The 23,245-nt window shown below is 35.0% G+C and overlaps 1 protein-coding gene across 4 annotated transcripts in view; it reads right to left on the reverse strand.

The window, feature by feature from the left end:
• NBEA (neurobeachin) overlaps positions 1-23,245 on the reverse strand; it is a 664,301-nt gene that overhangs the window by 540,460 nt on the left and 100,596 nt on the right. For all 4 annotated transcript variants that reach the window (XM_068984682.1, XM_068984685.1, XM_068984684.1 and 1 more), the window contains exons 5-8: positions 21,780-21,901; positions 19,760-19,886; positions 14,609-14,728; positions 12,612-12,758 (exon numbers count right to left, since the gene is read on the reverse strand). In XM_068984682.1, coding sequence (XP_068840783.1) covers positions 12,612-12,758; positions 14,609-14,728; positions 19,760-19,886; positions 21,780-21,901 — 516 coding nt within the window. The remainder of the gene's footprint in view (positions 1-12,611; positions 12,759-14,608; positions 14,729-19,759; positions 19,887-21,779; positions 21,902-23,245) is intronic.

Raw genomic sequence — 23,245 nt, forward strand, 5'->3', positions numbered from 1 at the left:
AGTAACAAGACAAAGATAACTGTGCTAATGTTCAATCTTATACTGGATATTCTAGATAGGTAAGAAAAAGCACTCAGAAAGTAAGAAGTAAATGTATCTCTATCTGCAGATGACATAGCTTTGTACATAGAAAATCCTAAAGAATACACACACACACACACACACACAATTAGTGTGAATCAATTCACCAAGATTGCAACATACAGAGTTGAAATACAAAAATCTAGAGTATATTTTAGCAAAGAAAATCCAAACATAATATTTAAAAACAACTTTGTCTTACAACAGCACCAAAATAATAAAATACTCGAGAATACATTTAACAAAAGAAGTCCAAGAATTCTGGCATTTGACTTCTGGCAATAAGTACTAAAGACCCTCTTGATGAAAGTGAAAGAGGAAAGTGAAAAAGTTGACTTAAAGCTCAACATTCACAAAACAAAGATCATGGCATCAGACCCCATCACTTCATGGCTAATAGATGGGGAAACAGTGGAAACAGTGGCAGACTTTACTTTTTTGGGCTCCAAAATCCCTGCAGATGGTGACTGCAGCCATGAAATTAAAACACACTTGCTCCCTGGAAGAAAAGTTATGATCAACCTTGACAGCATATTAAAAAGCAGAGACATTACTTTGCCAACAAAGGTCCATCTAGTCAAGGCTATGGTTTTTCCAGTGGTCATGGATGGATGTGAGAGTTGGACTATAAAGAAAGCTGAGTGCTGAAGAATTGACACTTTTGAACTGTGGTGTTGGAGAAGACTCTTGAGAGTCCCTTGGACTGCAAGGAGATCCAACCAGTCCATCCTAAAGGAGATCAGTCCTGAGTGTTCACTGGAAGGACTGAAGTTGAAGCTGAAACTCCAATACTTTGGCCACCTGATGTGAAGAGCTGACTCATTTGAAAAGATCGTGATGCTGGGAAAGATTGAAGGTGGGAGGAGAAGGGAACAACAGAGGATGAGATGGTTGGATGGCATCACCGACTCAATGGACATGAGTCTAGGTAAACTCTAGGAGTTGGTGATGGACAGGGAGGCCTGGCGTGCTGCAGTCAATGGGGTCGCAAAGAGGCAGACATGACTGAGTGACTGAACTGAACTGACTGAACTGAATAAGTACAAAACATCTTTGAAAGAAATTAACTAAATTAACTAATTAATCTAAAGCCATCCATGTTCAAGGAGTGAAAGACTTACTATCGTGTATTTAGTAAATGTCGCCTAATTGATCTGAAGATTCAATACTATCTCCACAAAATCCCAACTGGGTTTTGTTGTTACTGTTTTGTTATTTTTGACTCCAGAAATTGACAAGCTGATCCTAAAATTCATGTGGAAATGACAGAGATCCAGCATATCCCAACTTCAAAATTTACACGAAATTCCCAGAATAGGCAAATTTATAGAAAGAGAAATAAGATTAGTGACTGCTTAGGAATGAGGTAGACTGAGACAATAAAAAGGTGAGAGCTAAAGGGTACGTTTTTTTCTGAGATGGTTCAGTTCAGTTCAGTTCAGTTGCTCAGTCGTGTCCAACTCTTTGCGACCCCATGAATCACAGCACGCCAGGCCTCCCTGTCCATCACCAACTCCCTTAAAATGCTCTAAAACCCCCTATGTTGATAGTTGCATTACTTAAACCACTGGATAATTCATTTTCTAAGCGAGTGAATTGCATATATGTAAATTATACCTCAGTAAAGCTGTTACACAAATAAAAACAAACTCATGGTTGCCGGGGGAAGGGATAGTTAAGGACTTTGGGAAGGTCATGTGTACACTGTTGTATTTTAAATGTATAACCAACAAAAACCTATTGTATAGCACATGCAATTCTGCTCAATATAATGTTCAAGACTGTATGGGAGGTGGTTTTGGAGGAGAATGGATACAGGTATATGTATGGCTGAGTCCCTTCACTATTCATGTGAAACTCACAAAATTTTTAATTGGCTATACCCCAACATAAAATGTTTTTGGTGTTCAAAAAAATAAAAATAAAATTTTTTAAATGAAGCTCTTTTTCTCTTGCTATTTTCCCTGCCTTCCTGAAAATTCATAAAGCTAATAGGAAGGGCTAAACAAAGTAGGAGTAGCCACTAGGAGGAAAGATGAGGAGTTGCAGTGGCCAGAAGCATAGCAGAGCCCTGAGCAAAGTCAGGAGCATAACCACACAAGGAAGCATCATGGTGTCAAAGTCCTACAGAGGTGAGGAGGGTGTTCACCCAACAGAGTTATCCAGATATGGGAGACAAAGATTAAGAAACTGTTTTATTGAGCAGACAAAAGATACATTATAATATAACTGCTGTGAACTAGATAATTTTCCTATAAAGGGCATTATGGGTCAATTAGAAAAATTTTAACAGGGTCTGAGAATTAAATGGTAGTAACACACTGATGTTAGAAATTCTTTAAAAGAATGTTCTTGTTTGTATAAACATGATAGTCAGGGAAGACAGGGCATTATGTCAGCAATAGTCTGTAATGGTTCAGCGGAGAAATTTATCTTACTACTATGCTTGTAATTTTTCTGTAAGTTTCACTTTCTTTTTAAATTTAAGAATGCGAAAGAAAAAAGAATGCAAATTCAAGAGATAGTGACAAATATTAAAGATAAGCAAAGTAAACCAAACAAGTATAGTCAAGTCTCTGAAGAAAACAAAAGCAATGAAACAACAAACAGTAAATAGTATCAAAAATTTCTTGTAATACAAAAACATGCAAAACTGCATACTGAAAGTGCGTATCACTTAACTGAGAAATCAACTCAGGATAACCAAGACATATCCAGCAAAATTGCTGAATTCAAAGAAAAACGTTAAAAAAAAAAAAAATAGTCCTTTGAACAGAACACTTTAAGCCAGAAGAAAATCAGTAACATGTTTGAGTGGTACAAAGAAATGTCAGTCTAGATATAGCCAAGCAAATGGCTGTCAAACATAATGGCTCTTGATAAACTAATACGGTAATATAGCTCTCAAAAATATTATTCTAATGAGTCCCTCCTGAGGAATATATAATTAGCTTCAGATAGGTAAACAGAATGGGCTCCCCTGGTGGCTCAGACAGTACAGAATTCACCTGCAGTGCAGGAGACCAGGATTTGATGCCCGGGTTGGGAAGGACACCTGGAGGAGGGCATGGCAACCCACTCCATTATTGTTGCCTGGAGAATCTCCAGGGACAGAGGAGCCTGGAGAGCTACAGTCCGTGGGGTCACAAAGAGTTGGACACGACTGAGCGACACAGCACAGCACAGGCAAGACAGATCAATGTAAGGACTGTGATGGATATCAAATATATACTTATAAAACTATGACTAAGAATTTTAAAAAAAAGGAGAATAATATGCAATACGTCAAGGCTGTATATTGTCACTCTGCTTATTTAACATATATGCAGAGGACATCATGCGAAATGATGATGCAAAAGCTGGATGAAGCACAAGCTGGAATCAACACTGCTGGGAGAAATAGCAATAACCTCAGATACACAGATGACACCACCATTACGGCAGAAAGCAAAGTAGAACTAAAGAGTCTTCTGATGAAAGTGAAAGAGGAGGGTGGAAAAGCTGGCTTGAAACTCAACATTCCAAAAATGAAGATCATGGCATACGGTCCCATCATTTCATAGCAAATAGATGGGGAAACCATGGAAACAGTGACAGACTTTTCTTGGGCTCCAAAATCACTGCAGATGGTGACTGCAGCCATGAATTCTACTCCTTGGAAGAAAAGCTATGACCAACCTAGAGAGCATATTAAAAAGCAGAGACATTACTTTGCCAACAAAGGTCCGTCTAGTCAAGGCTATGGTTTTTCCAATAGTCACTCATGGATGTGAGAGTTGGTCTATTATAAAGAAAGCTGAGCACTGGAGAACTGATGCTTTTGAACTGTGGTGTTGGAGAAGACTCTTAAGAGTCCCTTGGACTATAAGGAGTTCAAACCAGTCAATCCTAAATGAAATCAGTCCTGAATATTCACTGGAAGGACTGATGTTGAAGCTGAAATTCCAACACTTTGGCCACCTGATGCGAAGAGCTGACTCATCAGAAAAGTCCAATGCTGGGAAAGATAGAAGGCAGAAGGAACGACAGAGGATGAGATGGTAGGATGGCATCACTGACTCAATGGTATGAGTTTGAGCACCTCTGGGAGATGGTGAAGGACAGGGAAGCCTGGTGTGCTGCAGTCCATTGGGTCACAAAGAGTTGGACACAACTGAGCAACTGGACAACAACAACAATATGTAATAACTATGTGACTCACAATGTAGCTAATCTCTTATATTTAGTTTTCTAGGACTGTGATAACAAAATACCAAAGTCTGAGTAGCCTAAACAACAAAAACTTATTTTCTCACACTTCTGGAGGCTAGACATCCAAGTTCAAGGTGTCAGCAGGGTTGGTTTCTCCTGAACTCTCTCCCAAGCCTCTCTCCTTGGCTTGTAAATGGCCCACTTTCCTCCCTGTGCTTTAACGTGGTATTCTGTGAGTGTCTGTATCCTAAGTTCCTTTGCTTATAAGCACAATATTCATATTGCATCAGGACCCACCCTAATGACTGCACTAAACTTTATGTCTTTAAAGACCCTATCTCCAAATATACACACATTCTGATACTGGGAGTTGGAATTTAAACATATGAATTTTGGGGGAACCACAAGTCAGCCTATAATATACCTCAAAATTTAAAAATGGCAAGAATAAAAAAAAATAAAAAATAAAAATGGCAAGAATAGAGAGAGTATATGCAAAACAAGCTTAAGTGTTTTCAGTTATCAGTAGGATAGTGTTGGCACTACTATTCTCAGACTGTTACTTGTGTAATTATGGGCTTTTCTAATTCTATAACAATATGTGTGCTTTCCAATAAGAACTCTCAAAGTGGAAGAAAAGAGATACATATTTAACTAAGAGGAGGTCAAGACAAATTTTACATTTCCCATTAATAAAAACTAGGGATTCCTGGAATAATGATTGACTCTAGGGCTGAGACAATAAAATGTTCAGGATGAGCCAGACAAACCATCATAGGAAATAGTAAGGATGTTATCAAAGACTACAGAGTCATGTCAAGAGGACTAAGGGACCAACTATAAGGGATGTGAATTGCCCAGATTTGGAGCAATCTGAACTTCTTAAAGAAAAACACAGTAACTACAACTGGTTGAAACACCTCAAATACACTTAAATCTCTAAGCTTATAATGACACTTTAAAAATAGTAACTGGACATCTCTGAACAATGAGGAATGACATTAGATTATATTATTTCCCCTGAGAGAACATTTGGTAGCTTTATTAATCAGAGTTGGCAGAAGAGAAAGCTGTTAGTACATTACCTAGATAAAAATCTGGTAGGAATTAACCATTTTATGACCAATGGGTAACAATTATTTGACTGTGGGAAATAAGATTCTGCCGAAGGCATTGCATTGAAGGAATAAAACTAGAACTTTGGAAGAACATACAGAACAGTATTCTTTCCATTCATGGAAATTCTAGCATTCTACATATACTGTAGCTATAAAGTAATATGACTGGTATTTTAAAGCAAATATATCTTAACAAATATGATCAAATGAGTGATGTATTTTGCAAAAGAGTCCTCTCAGAACTACTTACACATATATTCCAATACTCAAAATATTCCTTATATCTGGGGTTTTAAAAATATTTGCAGAATCTAAAGAGTTTTTAAAAGACCTTTATTAACAGGTGCTTGTAATTTGATGACATTTTTGAAAAAAAAATCACACTGTAAACTTTTATTACAAATTGAAAATGAGGTTCTTAAAAATCTCAACTTGAATGGATATGAAACAAAAACTTTTAAAGGTGTATTTAAAAAACAGGCTTTAAAAAAACAAACAACAACAACAACAAACAAACGTGTCTGTCATCATAGAAAAGTCTTTAGGTAAAGATAATAAAAACTCGAGTCTGCTCGGGTAATGTGGTCCAGGTAATAGTTCTACTATCTGGTTAAGGGGTAAAAGATGGCAACCCATTCCAGTATTCTTGCCTGGAAAATTCCATGGACAGAGGAGACTGGTGAACTACAGTCCATGGGGTCATAAGAGAGTTATACACATAAGAGAGTTATACAACTTAGCCAACTAAACAATAAAAAACAAGGGGTGAAAAGCAAGTACTTGAGGTCTGAACCACTCTCATTCATTTCTTGTTGCTGAAATGTTGTATTCATTTCTTCTTGTGATGAGATTCTTGCTTCTGTGCGCAGTTATTGAAGATGTAAGGTGACCAGGGCCACTGCTCCTTGTGGTACGGCTGGGTTGTGCCGGGGCCTGGATGTTCATAGTTGCAATAATGACAGGCCAGCTGAGGTTCTTGGGGGAGATAATGATGCGACTCGGGGCTTTCTGGAGTTGGCTTTGCACTCCCACTACCAACTGAATTCTATAGCATTTTAAATTATATTTCTGAAGGCAAACTGTCATCCTCAAGGGATTGATTTAATTTTGGGAAAAAGAATAAAATAAAAGACCTGAAGCCATCATAAAACCATCTTTCATCAAAAATACAGTTTATCTCTAAAGTAATGAGAACTGTTTCCTTGTGTCACTTAAAAACTGACCCTGTAGGCAATTTCAAAAAAGAAATGCAATTAACTTGAAAAATGGTAGCACATTTTGAATATGCATATACCTTCCAAAAGAAACTGGCTAAAAAGGAAAATCATTTAAAATATTGTAGTTTAAAAATAGTTTCTCTATTTTACATAGTGAATTTATATAACCATACTTCATAGGCACATTAAATACCAATTACTCAAGAGGTTATTTCTATAAAAAAAATTTACAAATGTATTGGACATAAATATATGTGTAAGACAGCAAAAGGAAATAAGAATAAGATCAGAAAAAAAAACTACATATAAACAGTTCCTCAAAAGGAAAAAAGATGGAAATGGAGTAGAGAGATATTATAGTAGATTCCCGTGGCTCCTTGTGGATTCTAAGGAATTACATAGCTGGCAACAGAAGAAAAACTGATCTTTAGGGTTGAGCAGGTATTTCTGCCATGGGCAAGGTCTGGTTAATCCATAATGCAGATGCACAATCATACTAAAAGGGAGAAAGGAGTTCAGAGAGCAGAGAAAAATCTTATGTTTAAATTTTTCTTGTCTTACCTTCAAACATGAATTTTTCATTCATCATTTTGCATACTAGATTTCAAGGTTGCACCCATACAACTCTTTGGTTCTCGATCCCTCCATCTTTTCTACCTCTCTTCTAACATTGCTATCAATCTATATCCAAGTTCATTCATCTCTCTTTCATGTTCATGTTCACTTCTCTTTCTGCCAATAGGCAAAGAGTGGATTTCTTTTTTACCTTAGATATATTTTTCAGTTCCAAAATTTCCACTGATATTTGTATGTCGCAGTTGATAATTTCCACCTATTAATTCATTACAAGCATTTTTTTTACCCTATTAGTTACAAAAAGTCCCCAAAAGTCCTCATGTGATAATTAAACAATTCTAGGTTATCCTGGAGTTGGTATGTGCTAATTTTCACTTCCCTTGAAAATAAGTCACACTTTCCTGACTTTTCATAGGATGAATAATTTGTGATGATATGCTGGACATTTTGGATATTATCCTGTGGAGACTATATTCTGAAATATCCTGATGCTTTTGTTTCAGGGGAATCATTTCCTCTTTTAGATATGATTACAGCCTGTCATTTTTTCTATGTGTGGCATCTAAGATGTCAGTTCATTTCTTGAACTGTTATTTACAATCTAGTATCCATTTATCATGATCATACACGGTTTCATGGGTAAGCCACACACTTCCAACTGTTTTCTTTTAGTTGTTAACACAGAATGCATACCCTTTTATGACTGCCTCTTTTCTAGGGGCCCATTATTCATTCTGTATTCCTGGTTACCCCAATGCTTATTACCTTATTTTTTCTGGCCAGGAAGTTTGTCTATCAAGATAAAAAATGAGGCACTCAGCCCATGCTGACTACCTGGTTCCATGTTTTGACTCTCCTCTAAAACTTGCCTGCTTTATATTCAGTCTCCAAGGCTCTGACGTCTTCTGCATTATGTCCAGACTTTTCATATGGCTATCTGTGGGAACATCAGTTTCTTAGGAACTTTCTCTTCCATACAAGTACTGAAAAATCTCCAAAGTGACTTTTAATTCTGATGGTTGTCTTATACATTTTCCCCTATTAGTTAGATCTTCATCTTAATATAATAAACTGTTAAAAATCATGATGCTACCATTTTCTTGAATGAAAGACAGAACACAAAACTAAATACTGAAATATACAGCAAATAAAGATTGTTTGCCACATGTTTATTTCACAATTAGGAAATCTCCAGTAATGATTATAAAATATCTAAACTTTGTAAACATCTGTTTTGCAAGTTTATGTCAAATGCCATCTTATATTATAGATGACTCCATAACCCTGCAAACAATTCAATAACCACAATCAAATGGAGCTCCAAAATCAATCTAACTCAGAGTGAAAACTGAAAGTTGCTTAGTCATATCTGACTCTTGGAATTCTCCAGGCCAAAATCCTGGAGTGAGTAGCCTTTCCCTTTTCTAGGGTATCTTCCCAACCCAGGGATTGAACACAGGTCTCCCAAATTGCAGGCAGATTCTTTACCAGGGAAGCACATGTATACTAGAGTCTGTAGCCTATCCCTTCTCCAGAGGATCTTCCCAAACCCAAGAACTGAACTGGGGTCTCCTGCACTGCAGGCAGATTCTTTGCCAGATGAGCTACAACTTTACTAAACTTGAGAAAGTTACAGTGAGAAATTCTGTATTCCATGAATTACTCACAAACAATGATTTATTTAATTAGTCAGTGATATCCTACCTCATTTACTGTTTACCAAAGATAACCAGGTACAAAATATTCACTGACAAGTGCTTAAAATCAGGCATTTCAGATAAAGAAAATTACCTAGCACGCTTCTAATCTACAGATGAAAATCACTTGAGACAAGTTTCATGGTATAGATGGTGTGAAGACATTATTTGTGGAGACAATTAACTTATTTATTTCAAAGTCCAGATGTTGACATGCTATCTACATTAAGCTCCAAATCACAGACAATATGGTTTGACCATTATAATGCTTTCTGCGGTGTCTCTTTTCTGCAGACATTTTGAGGCAAAAAATACAAATTTTGTTATTATATAACAACTAATGATATAAACTTCATTTTTAATTTAAACCAAATGCCAACTAATTAATATACCCTACCAAAATCTGATTGATTATACTCTTTGCAGCCAAAGGTGGAGAAGCTCTATACAGTCAGCAAAAACAAGACCAGGAGCTGACTGTGGCTCAGATCATGAACTCCTTACTGCACACTGCAGAGTTAAATTGAAGAAAGTAGAGAAAACCACTAGACCATACAAGTTATGACCTAAATCAAATCCCTTATGGTTATATAGTGGAAGTGACAAACAGATTCAAGGGATTTGATCTGAAAGAGTGCCTGAAGAACTATGGACAGAGGTTCGTGCCATTGTACAGGAGGCAGTGATCAAAATCATCTGCAAGAAAAAGAAAGGAAAAATTTTTGTCTGAGGAAGTCTTACAAATAGCTGAGCAAAGAAGACAGCAAAAGGAAAAGGAAAAAAGGAAAGTAAAACGGTGAAAAAGCTGGCTTAAAACTTAACATTTAGAAAATTAAGACCATGGCATCTGGTCCCATCACTTGATGGCAAATGGATGGGGAAACAACGACTGGCTTTATATTCTTGGGCTCCAAAATCACAGCAGATGGTGACTGCAGCTATGAAATTAAAAGATGCTTGCTCCTTGAAAGAAAAGCTATGACCAACCTAGACAGCATATTAAAAAGCAGAGACATTACTCTGCCGACAAAGATCGGTCCAGACAAAGCTATGGTTTTTCTAGTCATCACGTATGGATGTGAGAATTGGACAATAAAGGCTGAGCACCAAAGAATTGATGCTTTTGAACTGTGGTGCTAGAGAAGACTCTTGAGAGTCCCTTGGTCGGCCAGGAGATCAAATCAGTCAGTCCTAAAGGAAATCAGTCCTGAATATTCTGAAGCTGAAGATGAAAACTCTAATACTCTGACCAACTGATGTGAAGAACTGACTCCTTAGAAGAGACTCTGATGATGGGAAAGACCGAAGGCAGGAGGACAAGGGGATAACAGAGGATGAGATGGTTAGATGTCATTACTGACTCAATGGACATAAGTTTGAGCAAGCTCCGGCAGTTGGTGATGGTCAGGGAAGCCCTGGCATGCTGCAGTCCACGTGGTCACAAAGAGTCGGACACAATTGAGTGACTGAACTGACTGACTGACATATCTTAAAATTTCCACTGCAACACATTATCCCTTCTCTCACAGGAAGTGACTTTGCCTCCTACTTACCAAGGAAACTGAGACTATAATGTATGAGCCACCTCAGCTTTGTCCCCTGTCATAACACAATCTGATCTTCATTTGCATCCTCTGTACCCTTTCTTAATTTTCTAAATTTCCAAACATAAAGTTTCAATGTCAAAATTTTTGCAGGTGCCTGCCCTGATGGTACTGTACTTTTTAAATTCACAAGTTGAGGAAGTACACACACCCATGAACTTGAGTCAACCTCCATTAACAATAAGGAAACACACAGACTTAGCCTAGAGACTGGGAACTTTCAAAACTTAAATTTTTTTTTTCATGAAATGCCCAAAAGGCATTTTCTTTCTCTTTTTCTTAATGTATTACTTTAATTCTGGGAATTTTTTTTGGGGGGGGCATGCCGCACAGCACATGGGATCTTAATTCCCCAACCAGGGATTGAACCTGTGCCACCTGGAAGTGGAAGCATTAGGTCTTAACCATTGGACCACCAGGGATGTCCTGAGAAGCATTCTCTTTTAAAGATTCTGACTCTGACACAGATGATGACATATACTCTATTGTTATGTTAAGGTTCAAGGAATATATTCTTTATCACATGAGTACTTGCACATAGAACAAAGTGACAAAGAGTTACTATTTATTTTCACCATTGGTATAAAATAATGTGATAAGAAAGAGCCATATGACAAACTGCTAAGTTTGTAAAGTAGTTCAGAACAATATTTGCTCCTTTCTGAAAAAGAGAATTAACACCTGCTGATGTTTAATCTTTTTTTTTCCTTTGCTGCTAATAAGCTCCCACTAATTCTGAAGTTTCACTATAGCAATCACACTGGATTTATGGCTTTCATAGCTGTATTTTATTTTCTACTTTATTTGTATTTCACTGGTTTGTCACCTGACTTAATATCATTCTGTTAGTGCCTGAAGAAACCAACTTCAAATATTTATATGGAATAAGGAAACGAAGTATGAAAGGAAGGCAAGTTGCATATTAACTCAAAAATTTGAATTATAGAAACATTTCCATGCAAATTCAACACACGGCATAACTAGGGCTCAAACCCAACAAGAGTACTCATGAAAGAAAAAGTGGCTGTAACAAGCACAAATTCATTTCTATCGATAGCAAAACAAATAAAATGGACAAAAGATGGCAGCAAGTACTGTCACCTTGACATAGAAAAGACAGCACTATTGTCATTCAACATTATTATGGTTATTAAAATCACTGGGAACAGAAATATCTTTTCATAAGGGTACATTCAAACTGTCACTTACATGTCCAATATAGAACATAAAGTTTTAAACAGAAATATTAATGCAAAAATGCAAAGGCAAAAGGAAAAATATTTTTAATGTTTAGTACTCCCTTTCCCATAGCACAATCTTCACAATGATTATTTAAACACTAATTTTTAAAAGGAAAAATAATTCTTCCATGAAAGATCACCAGAATTATAAACACTTTGAATTACACTGTAGTATTCTCTCTCAACTCCATAGTTTGGGATATCACAATTCCAAATGTGACTTACACAAAACTCATATATTTCCCCAGCCAGGTGTACTGCCCATTAAGAATGAATTCATATATGTGAATGCAATATCTTGCTTAAATAAATCTTTGTTTTAAAACTCAAAAAAAAGAAAATATGGTAAATCACACTAAATAATTAGTCTTGCAAAATTACAATATGCACTACTCTGCCCACTTCCATGCAACAGCAAACAACAAACAAAAAAACAGAAGCTAACACTCAATAGTTTCAGCTACATGTAATATTTTACATCGTTTTCCTTCAAAATCATTAACTATTCTATTTGGGTTATCTCTAACATTTCATTTGTTCATAACATAATTCATATATTTTATAATTTGAGATTTCAAATATCATGTTAAGCAATATGGTTTTACAAAAGTTATTTAAGAATTATGTCAACAAAAGCTATGGCTTCATCATTAGAAAACATTCTAAAGAATAAAAAAATGTTCAGGAAGGGAAAGGGGAAATAGTTAAAAAGAGAAAACAACACCTTTGAAACAAAATGAAACAAAATAATGACTCAGTTCCAAAATACTGAGATGACTTAAACCGCATTTAAGAAAACCTATCATTATATACTATATTGTGTATAGTATTTCACATTTCACACCTATAACTTTCCACAGAATTTATAAAAAGATGATCTTCCTACCTTATATCCAGGTCCTAACTGATGAATTGCAAATATCTGTGCAGGGTTGAGGGCTTCACTGAACACATACACGGCACCAAGCTGACCACAGAATACCCTGTTTGCATCAGCAGTTTCTGAAGATCCGAGAAAGCACTTGTCATAGCTCTATTTTTAAAAAGTCATAAAAAAACCCAATGTTTTATTTTGCAATGACAAAATATTTAAGGATATCTGCCTTCATTGTCAGTAATACCATAAAGCATAATAATAATAACAGGAGAAACCAACAATTAAGACTCTGGATTATTTAAATAATAAAAAAAACTAAAGATTTTTTGGGGAAAGTTCATCAGTCAAATGTTTCATACTTATGGGCAAGCAAACAAACAATGATTATTCTATAATCACTTGACCAACTTTCCAAATTCTACAGTTAAAAGCAAAAGAGCTAAAAACTATTTATTTACCAAAGTATAACTTACTTTTTAACTATACTGATTTGTAATTGTCCATAGATAGTTACTTGAATCAAAAGAATGACTCTCAAATTTAACCATAAACACACTGAACCAAAATTTTTTAATTCTACTTAATTTCTCCATTATGGATATATTTCTCTATTTCTCTACCCTAAGTTAAAGACACAAAGAAAAATCACTTCCTCTCTTAGATGAATTGGTATAATGCAGAATCAAATAAACAATAATTACTAAAATCTACTGACAAAATCAGATGGTATTATACAATGCTCTCCATCTAGGGAGTTTAGCACCTAAAAAACCACATTTAACAAGATCCTTCCGACCTCTAATTCTTACATCTCACCTAACACGTGGCCCCATCTATCCAGACCAGCGAAAGTAGTCACTATTCACTACCCAGCCTCACAGGTTATTCTACAAGCAAGACATTATATATATATGGCATCCCTTTGATGCCTCAATAAAATAACTAAAAAATTGTGAATGAGGTCCAAAGAAGAAACTCCTCATAGAATACTTAATCGTTAATTAAAAGACCTGACTACATAATGTATGTGTGTGTGTGTTATTCTCCAGGCCTCTCCATTTCTTGGAATATTATTGCAAATAATTAAAAAATCAGTCTTTGTTTCCTTTCTTTTTTAAAATATGACTATAGAGTCAATGGCAGTCAACAAGATCACTCTATAATAAAAAGACAGTCCCCTCTGGAAGGCAAATATGAAGCAGAATTTCACTGAATATTCTAATTCTAGAAAAAACTATTCTCATAAATATGTATTGACTATGACCCAACTATAAGTTTCTAGGACAGAACAAGCAAACTATTCCTATAAAGGAACAGATAGTAAATATTTTCAAACTTTGCAATCTACAACTTGCTTCGGTCACGGATTCTTCTTTGATTTTTTGTTTTGTTGAGTCTTTAAAGAAAAAAAAATTTTTTTAAGAAATATAAAAACCAAGATGAACTTTTTACTTCTGCCCCAAAGCCTTTGCATTCATGATTCCACTGAATGGGATATTTCTTGCAAATATCCACATGGCTTTCTCTAGTCTCATCACTGAGGCCATCTCTGGATGATCTGGCTTCTCCCTTCCATACACCTACACCTACACCTACACTTTCTACATTTGTTCCCACTTAACCTTTCTCACAGTATTTACTATCATTTATCTAATAAACAATATTAACATACTATACATATTTATTCTATTTAAGGTACTCCTTTCACATCAAAATAAAGTATAAGACACATCTTTTAATGCTTAAGATCCTGAAAAGAACAGAATATTGCATTTAAATTTTGACCTAAAACTTAATAATCTGCCGAACTGATTTTCTTTTTTTGTATCACTAGTTGTGTCTTTTAGCAATATAATTATTCTAAATTAAGGCAAAATTCACTTAATAGAAAAAAACTTCAAAATAAAGCTAGTTTTTACCAAACAGTTATATTATTCAATTCATGCTATAAGCAGTGATATATCAAACACTCAAATACATTAAAGTACAGATAAATAAAAACTTACATCATTTGTGTTAACATGCCAAGCCATATCACCATAGGATACCAGCTGTCCATTAACATAACACCGAATTTCACTGTTTCTCCAACGATTGTAAATGTGGACAATGCTGATCATGTACCACTTAAATGAAAAAAAAAATTAGGAAATCAATATGTAATGTTTGGTTATTACTGATTAAAGGCAATCGTAACATTTATCTCACACTACAAAAAATTACTTGAAGGAATATTAACGATAATCCACTATGAATACTTCAAATTCCCTCTCCCATTTCTCATTTTACAGATGAAAGAAATGATTTATAGAGAATAAATGTGTGATGGAAATAGAGTGAGAACCTTTCGAGCCCTAGACTGATATTCCTTTCACTATACCAAGATCCAAAAATTGTGGAAACACAATTATATTTGTTGTCATTCATTTAATAATATTTGCAGTGTGTCAGGCACACTGACAGTTTCAGATCATAGGTCAAGATTTATTTATTCAAGATTCCCTGGAATTTAGGGAGCAGTGGAAGGACCCATACATTAGACAAGTAAACAAATACAGAATTATAAAACCACGATGATGATTGTGTATGGAAAACAACATTGTAAACTGGGAAAGAATAAAGTAGGATTCTACTTTGGATTGCATAGTCAGGCAAAATCTGTCAAAGGAATACCATTTTAATAGCTATAATAAGATTGAGATAATTTCAATTTCACAATGTAGAATTATTAAATCTAGGAGCAATTATATTTTCTAACTTAAGAGTGTATGACTATAAATTAAGAATCAAGGAGTAAGTTTATACTGAGCTCTAATTTTATAGTTACTAATGTCAACAAAAAGCATTCTGACATGAGATGGTTTAAGTTCTCTAACAATTTGTGAATCTAATCCTTAGTCTAATTCAGATAAAAGTCTCCTTCAGATAATAGTGTATTACAGATAATATGTAAACATTATTTCTAAACAACAGAAAAATACATGATTTACAGATGTTTGAACAATTATGCTTTCACCAGTAAGGAGGGATTTAGACTCATTTCCCCTCCAAACATAAAAATATAAAACACAAATTTCATTCTGCAGATTACTTAAAAACATTATTCAATTATTTGATAGAAAATTATTTATTATTTTGCATGATATTTATAAAGCCATAATAATAATTCTCAACCACTAAAATATTACTTATTTCAAGGTACCTGAAATACTTTGAACAAAAATTAATTTTCCTCCTTTTGATTTATAAAATAAAATAGTGCACTAAAAAATTCACAAAATAAAGTAACACAAAATGACATTCTTCCTCAGTTACAAAAAATGTCAGGTCAACTTGGAAAGGTCAGTTTTCATTCCAATCCCAAAGAAAGCCAATACCAAAGAATACTCAAACTACCACACAATTGCACTCATCTCACAGGCTAGCAAAGTGATGCTCAAAATCCTCCAACCAGGCTTCAACAGTACATGAACCGTGAACTTCCAGATGTTCAAGCTGGTTTTAGAAAAGGCAGAGGAACCAGAGATCAAATTGCCAACATCCGTTGGCTCATCGAGAAAGCAAGAGAGTTCCAGAAAAACATCTACTTCTGCTTTATTGACTATGCCAAAGCCTCTGTCTATGTGGATCACAAAAAAAATTGTGGGTAATTCTTAGAGAGATGGGACTACCAGACCACCTGACTTGCCTCCTGAGAAATCTGTATGCAGGTGAAGAAGCAACATTAAGAACTAGACATGGAACAACCGACTGGTTCCAAATCAGGAAAGGAGTATGTCAAGGCTGTATATTGTCACCCTGCTTATTTAACTTGTATGCAAAGTACATCATGAGAAATGCTGGACTGGATGAAGCACAAGTTGGAATCAAGATTGCCAGGAGAAAGATCAATCACTTCAGATATGCAGATGATACCACACTTATGGCAGAAAGAGAAGAACTAAAGAGCCTACTGCTCTTTAGTGAAAGAGGAGAGTGAAAAAGTTAGCTTAAAACTCAACAATCAGAAAACTAACATCATGGCATCTGGTCCCATCCTTCATGGCAAATAGATGGGGAAAGAATGGAAACAGTGTTTTATTTTGGGGGGCTCCAAAATTACTGTAGATGGTGATTGCAGCCATGAAATTAAAAGATACTTGCTCCTTGGAAGAAAAGTTATGACCAAACTAGACAGCATATTAAAAAGCAGAGACATTACTTTGCCAACAAAGGTCTGTCTAGTCAAAGCTATTGTTTTTCCAGTAGTTATGTATGGATTGAGAATTGGACTATAAAGAAAGCTGAGAGTCCAAGAATTGATGCTTTTGAACTATGGTGTTGGAGAAGACTCGAGTGTCACTTGGACTGCAAAGAGACTCCAACCAGTCTATCCTAAAGGAAATCAGTCCTGAATATTCACTGGAAGGACTGATGATGAAGCTCAGGCTCCAATACACTGGCCACCTGATGCGAACTCACTGGAAAAGATCCTGATGCTGGGAAAGATTGAAGGCAGGAAGATTAGGGGACGACAGAGGATGAGATGTTTGGTTGGCATCACTAACTCAATGGACAGGAGTTTGAGCAGGCTCTGGCAGTCGGTGATGGACAGAGAAGCCTGGCGTGCTGCAGTCCATGGGATTGCAGACTCGGACACAACTGAGCGACTGAACTGAAGCGCAGTATCACTAAAGAATTTTAAGCAGGAAAGTGAAATGATCATCTCCATAGCTTAGGAACATAACTGACAGCAGTGAGGAAGTGAGACTGTTAGGACTAAGAGCTGTTGCTGTTCAGATGCTCAGTTGTGTCCAGCTCTTTGCTACCCCACAGACTGCAGCACGCCAGGCTCCCCTGTCTATTATTATCTCCCTGAGTGTGCTAAAACTCATGTCCATCGAGTGAGTGATGCCATTAAGATAAAGACATCGGTAATTCTAAAAGTGGGGGACAGGAACTAGCTAACAAAACTGACTGGAGGTACTAATTTTAAAAAGGGAATCTAAAAAGGTTTCCAATTTTTCACTTAAATGGACAGTGGTAACCAACTTAATTAATTAATAAAGTTAGCCAATTATGAGCCAGATAATTAAGTTTGGAATTTGCTTTTGGTCATAACATCAGCATATAAGATTAAATGGGTGAATAAATGAATACACAATTTAATGAATGATCTCAAAATGAATAATATTTATTTATAAGAAAATAAATTTTTCTATCTTCTTTCCTTAGGAAAATCAAGATGTACTCTACAGATGACGACAAGTGACTTTTTGAACCAAAAAAGCCCAAGTTTTGACTTGAGAGTTGTGTATGTATATTGATACTATAAATGTACCTTGAGGTCTGCATTTAGTTTGAAACTCAAAAATAGCAGTATAAAAGAAAGATACTAACAGGAATAATAAAAAGGCATATATTAAGAATTCAGTAGAAAAATATAACATGATATTTATACAAATATCAATAGTAGTTAATATGCATTGAGCACTTACTACATATGAGGTAATATACTAATCATTTACATTCATTTCCACAGAGTCAAACATCTGGTTAAGTGATAGCACTAGGAAAACACTTCTTGATAGTCTAATTAAACTTCATAGGAGGAAGGATAACAACTTAGCTAGGGTATCACCTGAAAAAAACTAAACAAAGGGAAAAAATAAGAGTGGAGTTATCTTGACTAATGTAACAATAAGAACCAGCCTGCCAAAGCTGGAAATGTAAGATCCATGGGTTTGATACCTAAGTCAGGAAGATCCCCCGGAGAAGGTCATGGCAACCCACTCCAGTATTCTTGCCTGGAGAATCACATGGATGGAGGAGCCTGGTAGGCTACACTTCATAGGGCTGCAAATAGTTGTACACGACTGAAGCAACTTAACACAAAATCAAATACTTATGATTTTCAAGATTTTATAAAAATCTTTAAAGAAGGCCTTTCAAGACCCACTTCACTCCCTGATCCTACCAAGATATATGTACACAAACATACCCACACACACATATATATACATATATATTTATCCATATATAGAAAGAGACTTGTTACAAATGGGAATGTATTTCTCAAAAGGTCACAATGTAAAGACAAAGAAAGAGAGAGAAAAGAGAGAGAGAGAGATCAGGTTAAACTGCCTTTTATTAATTAATGGTAATTTTATTTGATTCTTAAGTTTTCTTATTTCTACTATTTGAAGCACTGTTTCTCAAACCTGTCTGATGAGAAAAATCATATAGAGCATTTGTTAAAAACTCATATTCCTGCCATGAAAATAAGTCCGAGGATCAGTATTTCTAACAAATTCCCATTAAAATTCAAAACAATTTGGCACATTTGACAGATACTGCCTAGGTCTCATCCCAAATCTAATAAATCAGAATTTCTCAGAATTTCTAGAGGAGAGGCAATGAGAATTATATGAAAATAAGTGGGATTTATATCAAGAAAAAAAGAAATCTCCTTCTAATGTATAAATTTATTTAAAATCATTGCTTTTAAGCTATTTCCTAATATATTAATGAATTATTGCTAAATTGCCATTGTTTAATAGAAATAACAATTAAATTATCCCTCACATAAGGGAAAACTTTTTATTAGACTCATGTAAAAAATAAAGGTATATATTTGAGAACCCCATTCAAAATAGTATTTCTTCAGCATGTGGCACAATACACATGGGATAACAAAAAAGGAAAAGAAATGAAGCAGTCCCTCCACCTTATATGAGTTCCAAATCTGTTAGGATGGGTTCCTATGGATATGGGGTAGAATATGTCCTGAAACTGAATAAAAATCCCTGAAAAAAGAAAAAAAAAAGAAGCTCCACAAAAGCAAAGATGTTGTTTGTTTTGTTCACTGTCATCTTTCCTGTGCCTACAACAGTGTCTGGCACTCAGTAAATATGCACTGAGTGTTCACTGAAAGAATGTCATAGAATATATCACAGCAAGAGAGTGAATGAGAGAAACAGACACTGCAAGAGGTCAGGAAACTGTTTTATGTCAAAAGTCAGACATAAAAGTAGAAAGAAAATGGAGGCAGAGATAAGAAATAGGAGTCATGAGAAAACCAATAAAAGAGAATATTATGGAAGTCAAAATAGGTAAGTTATAAGACAGTAGGAATGGTGAATTGCATTACTTTCAATAGATGATTTACTTATACATACCTTGCGTGGTTGAAAATCATATTTCACACAGTGCTGAAAACCTTTTCCTTTGGACTTCAGTGATGTAACGATCAAACAATTGCCAACAAAATGAGCAGAGTAACCAACTCCTTTGCTAGTACGAAAACTGCAAAGAAAACTGAAAGTAGTATAATATCCTCTGCTACAAAGAACAATATACCTGAAGATTACTATTATATAAATAATAAAAAACACAATTATAAAAATAGAACTTGTATACCTACAGAGTAGAAAGTGTAGTACAGGTACCAATAAAGACTAAAACAGGAAAACTTTAGAAGTAAAAGAAGAAATTTAAGTTGGGAAGATAGAAGACATAGAATCTTTTAACATTTCAATTTCACAAATACATAAAATAACACAAATACATAAAAACAAATTAATGGTCAATAAAAGGCTACCAAGTAGATTTCGTAAACTTTCAATGATCACCTGGATTAGCATGTACAGAAATCATATACACAGTTAATGTTTCCAAAAACAACTTCCTCTTTAATTCTACTATATCTCTGAAAACAGTTTACAAATTTACAGAAAAAGTGAGAGCCAAGTTTGGAAAAAAAGGTAGGTAATCAAGCAAAATCAAGCAAAGGAGTATATGTACTGTCAAAAACAGAAAAAAAGAAAAAAAATTGTGACTAAGAAATAGAGTTATTTTCTTTCAGAGAAATACTCCTCCAGCTGTGAATTCAATCACACATAAAAACCTGTAAATGTTCTGACAAATGATAGTATTACTGCAATAAAAGTATGATCTTCCCAAATGATCTTTTGGAAGTTCAACCTCATTTATGTTTGGAAGTTCAGATGTCCGTTAAAACTCTCTCTCAGACTATCCATACATACTATCCATATGTAATCTTTCTGTAGTAGAGTCTACAACCTATCAAAAGCTCACATTTTTCAACACTCACATTTCTGAACTAGTCATATATAAAAAGCACATAAAATATTATGCTACCACTAAATCCTACATGATAGGTACTATTATTATCCTCATTTTACAGCTGAAGACACCAAAGTATAAGACAAACAGTGAGTGGTAAAGGCAGGACTTAAACTCAGGCAATCCTATTTCAGAGCACTGTAAGTATTAAATGAGGTAATACAAGTAAGCACTTATGATGGCTAATACATACTTAGGTAATAAATGAAAGTTTGATGTTCTTGTAACTTGGCATTATTGGTGATCTAAAATGACCAAGTTGTGAGTCTTACAGGTGAACCCACTGTTGGGATGATCCATCCATTCTGTTAGTTATCTACTAAATAGTCAATCTTATCTAATTATAACTTCTCACATGGTTATCCAGAGAAGGAAATGGCAACCCACTCCAGTATTCTTGCTTAGAGTGTCCCGTGGACAGCAGAGCCTGGTGGGCTGCTGTCTATAGGGTAGCTAAGAGTCGGACACGACTGAGTAGCTTCACTTTCACTTTTCACTTTCATGCACTGGAGAAGGACATGGTAACCCACTCCAGTGTTCTTGTCTGGAGAATCCCAGGGACAGAGGAGTCTGGTGGGCTGCTGTCTACACAGTCGCACAGAGTTGGACACGACTGAAGTGACTTAGCAGCAGCAGTAGCAGCAGCAGCACATAGTTACCAAAATCAGTATTTCAAAGCATATCGTAATTATGCTCACAGAATTATGTAAGTCAAAAGGCAAAGTGAAAGAAATCTCATAGTAGTTTGTTTTTCATTTTCTCTTCTTGATCAGCATCTTCACTCAGAACATACAACTGATATGTGCAGAGTCAAAACAGAAGGTCTGTAACACTTGATTCTTAAAATGGAATTAAGGGGAAAAAAATAGTAGGGCAGATAACCTAGAATCAACAGCAAAAAATGAATAAAATAAACTGACATAACTGTATCTTTATAGGTTTAACATTTTTATTTACTTATTTTACGTACTATGTTGCCTTGACACTATGTTACTTATTTTTAAAAATTGAAATGCTTAAGACAAAAGTACTAAAATTAAATATATAACTTACCAATAAAGATAAGGTTTATCCTTATCAACATTAATGTTATTTAATGGATCCATACGAAACCAAGTATTTAGGGTGAAGCCATTCTGATAAGGCCACTTTGCAATAGGAGGCAATGCAATTGCCTACAAGGTAATGATAAAAAATAGGAAAGTATCAGTTAAAGAAAATGTGACAGTAACTAAGGTCAAGTATGGCTTTCACAGAGTAAAACACAAGGAAGGAACAAGTATCAAAGAATCATAGACAAATATAAAAATAGAAATTATCTTATTCAAGTAATCTATTAATATTATTTGTTGACTACAGAAGCATTACACTTTCAAATACTCAATAAATCAAGATTCATCTCTAAGTTATATAGTATGGTTCAAACTACTCTAATAACACCTCCTTCAATTTCACCAATATACAGTCCCTTACACATATGCTGCAAAATTTTCAGTTTTCAGCTTACGTTAGGTTTTCAGTAATATTTTACTTGATAAAGGAAGCTGAATTTTCAATCAAAAAACAACTGCGTTAGAAATGTTAATGGAATCAATATTGAAGAAACAGAAGTATTAAGAAATAACACTAATACTGAAACAAAGAAGGGGAACATGAGGTTTATCATTCAGAAACTGAACCATTGAAATTTATGATCAAAAAGGACTCAGACCCACTTATAAGTAGGAAAGAAATTAATACAGTATTCAGTTGATAATAGTAATTAAAAAAAAAAAAACCTAGCCATTCTTGGAAAAAGAAATGAGAAAGCAATATATTACTTGACCTGAAGTCAAGAAGTATCTAAGTGGATTCACTTATCTTCCTATGAGATATCTAAATTCCTTCACATAAAAGATAAGTACCCTTAATGATTTTATTACTGATCTGTTCCTCCAAGCAGATCCTTTATATTGCTGCTAATGAACTTACTCAAATATAACACATAGCTTCCATATTAAATATCCTCTACATATAAAATAAATTCTAAGTTTCTTAAGGTTACACAAGACTCTTTATACACTGGCTCCAACAAATCCTTTCAATCTTATTCTCTTCTAGTGCCTTACCTTACATCCCAAAGTATATCTGAACATACAAGCTGTTCCAACAGTTACATGTTCTGTTCTGTTACCTGTTCCTCAATTTGTACATGATGCTACTTCTGCCCAAAACACAGCCTCCAATAAGATCCCAATTACCCCTCAATTTCAGGCTAATTCATCTCTCTCTTGTGAAGCTCTTCTGAACTTCACCATAGCCTAGTTTCTTGTTTCATTGTTTTCCCATAGGAGTTAGTCCCTAGCATATAGCACTTAGTAGCTTGTTGTAACAAGGTGCTTTTATGTCTACCAATGAGTTCCTAAAGAGTTAGAAAAACAGTTTATACTCCCATCATTGTGACTTAAGACATAGAAAACATTCAATATGTGATCACTGAAAAATCTCAAAGTAGCAAAATGTCTACTGCATTAAAAAAA

Source organism: Capricornis sumatraensis, chromosome 12 (genome assembly GCF_032405125.1).
Source record: "Capricornis sumatraensis isolate serow.1 chromosome 12, serow.2, whole genome shotgun sequence".
Lineage (NCBI taxonomy): Eukaryota > Metazoa > Chordata > Mammalia > Artiodactyla > Bovidae > Capricornis > Capricornis sumatraensis.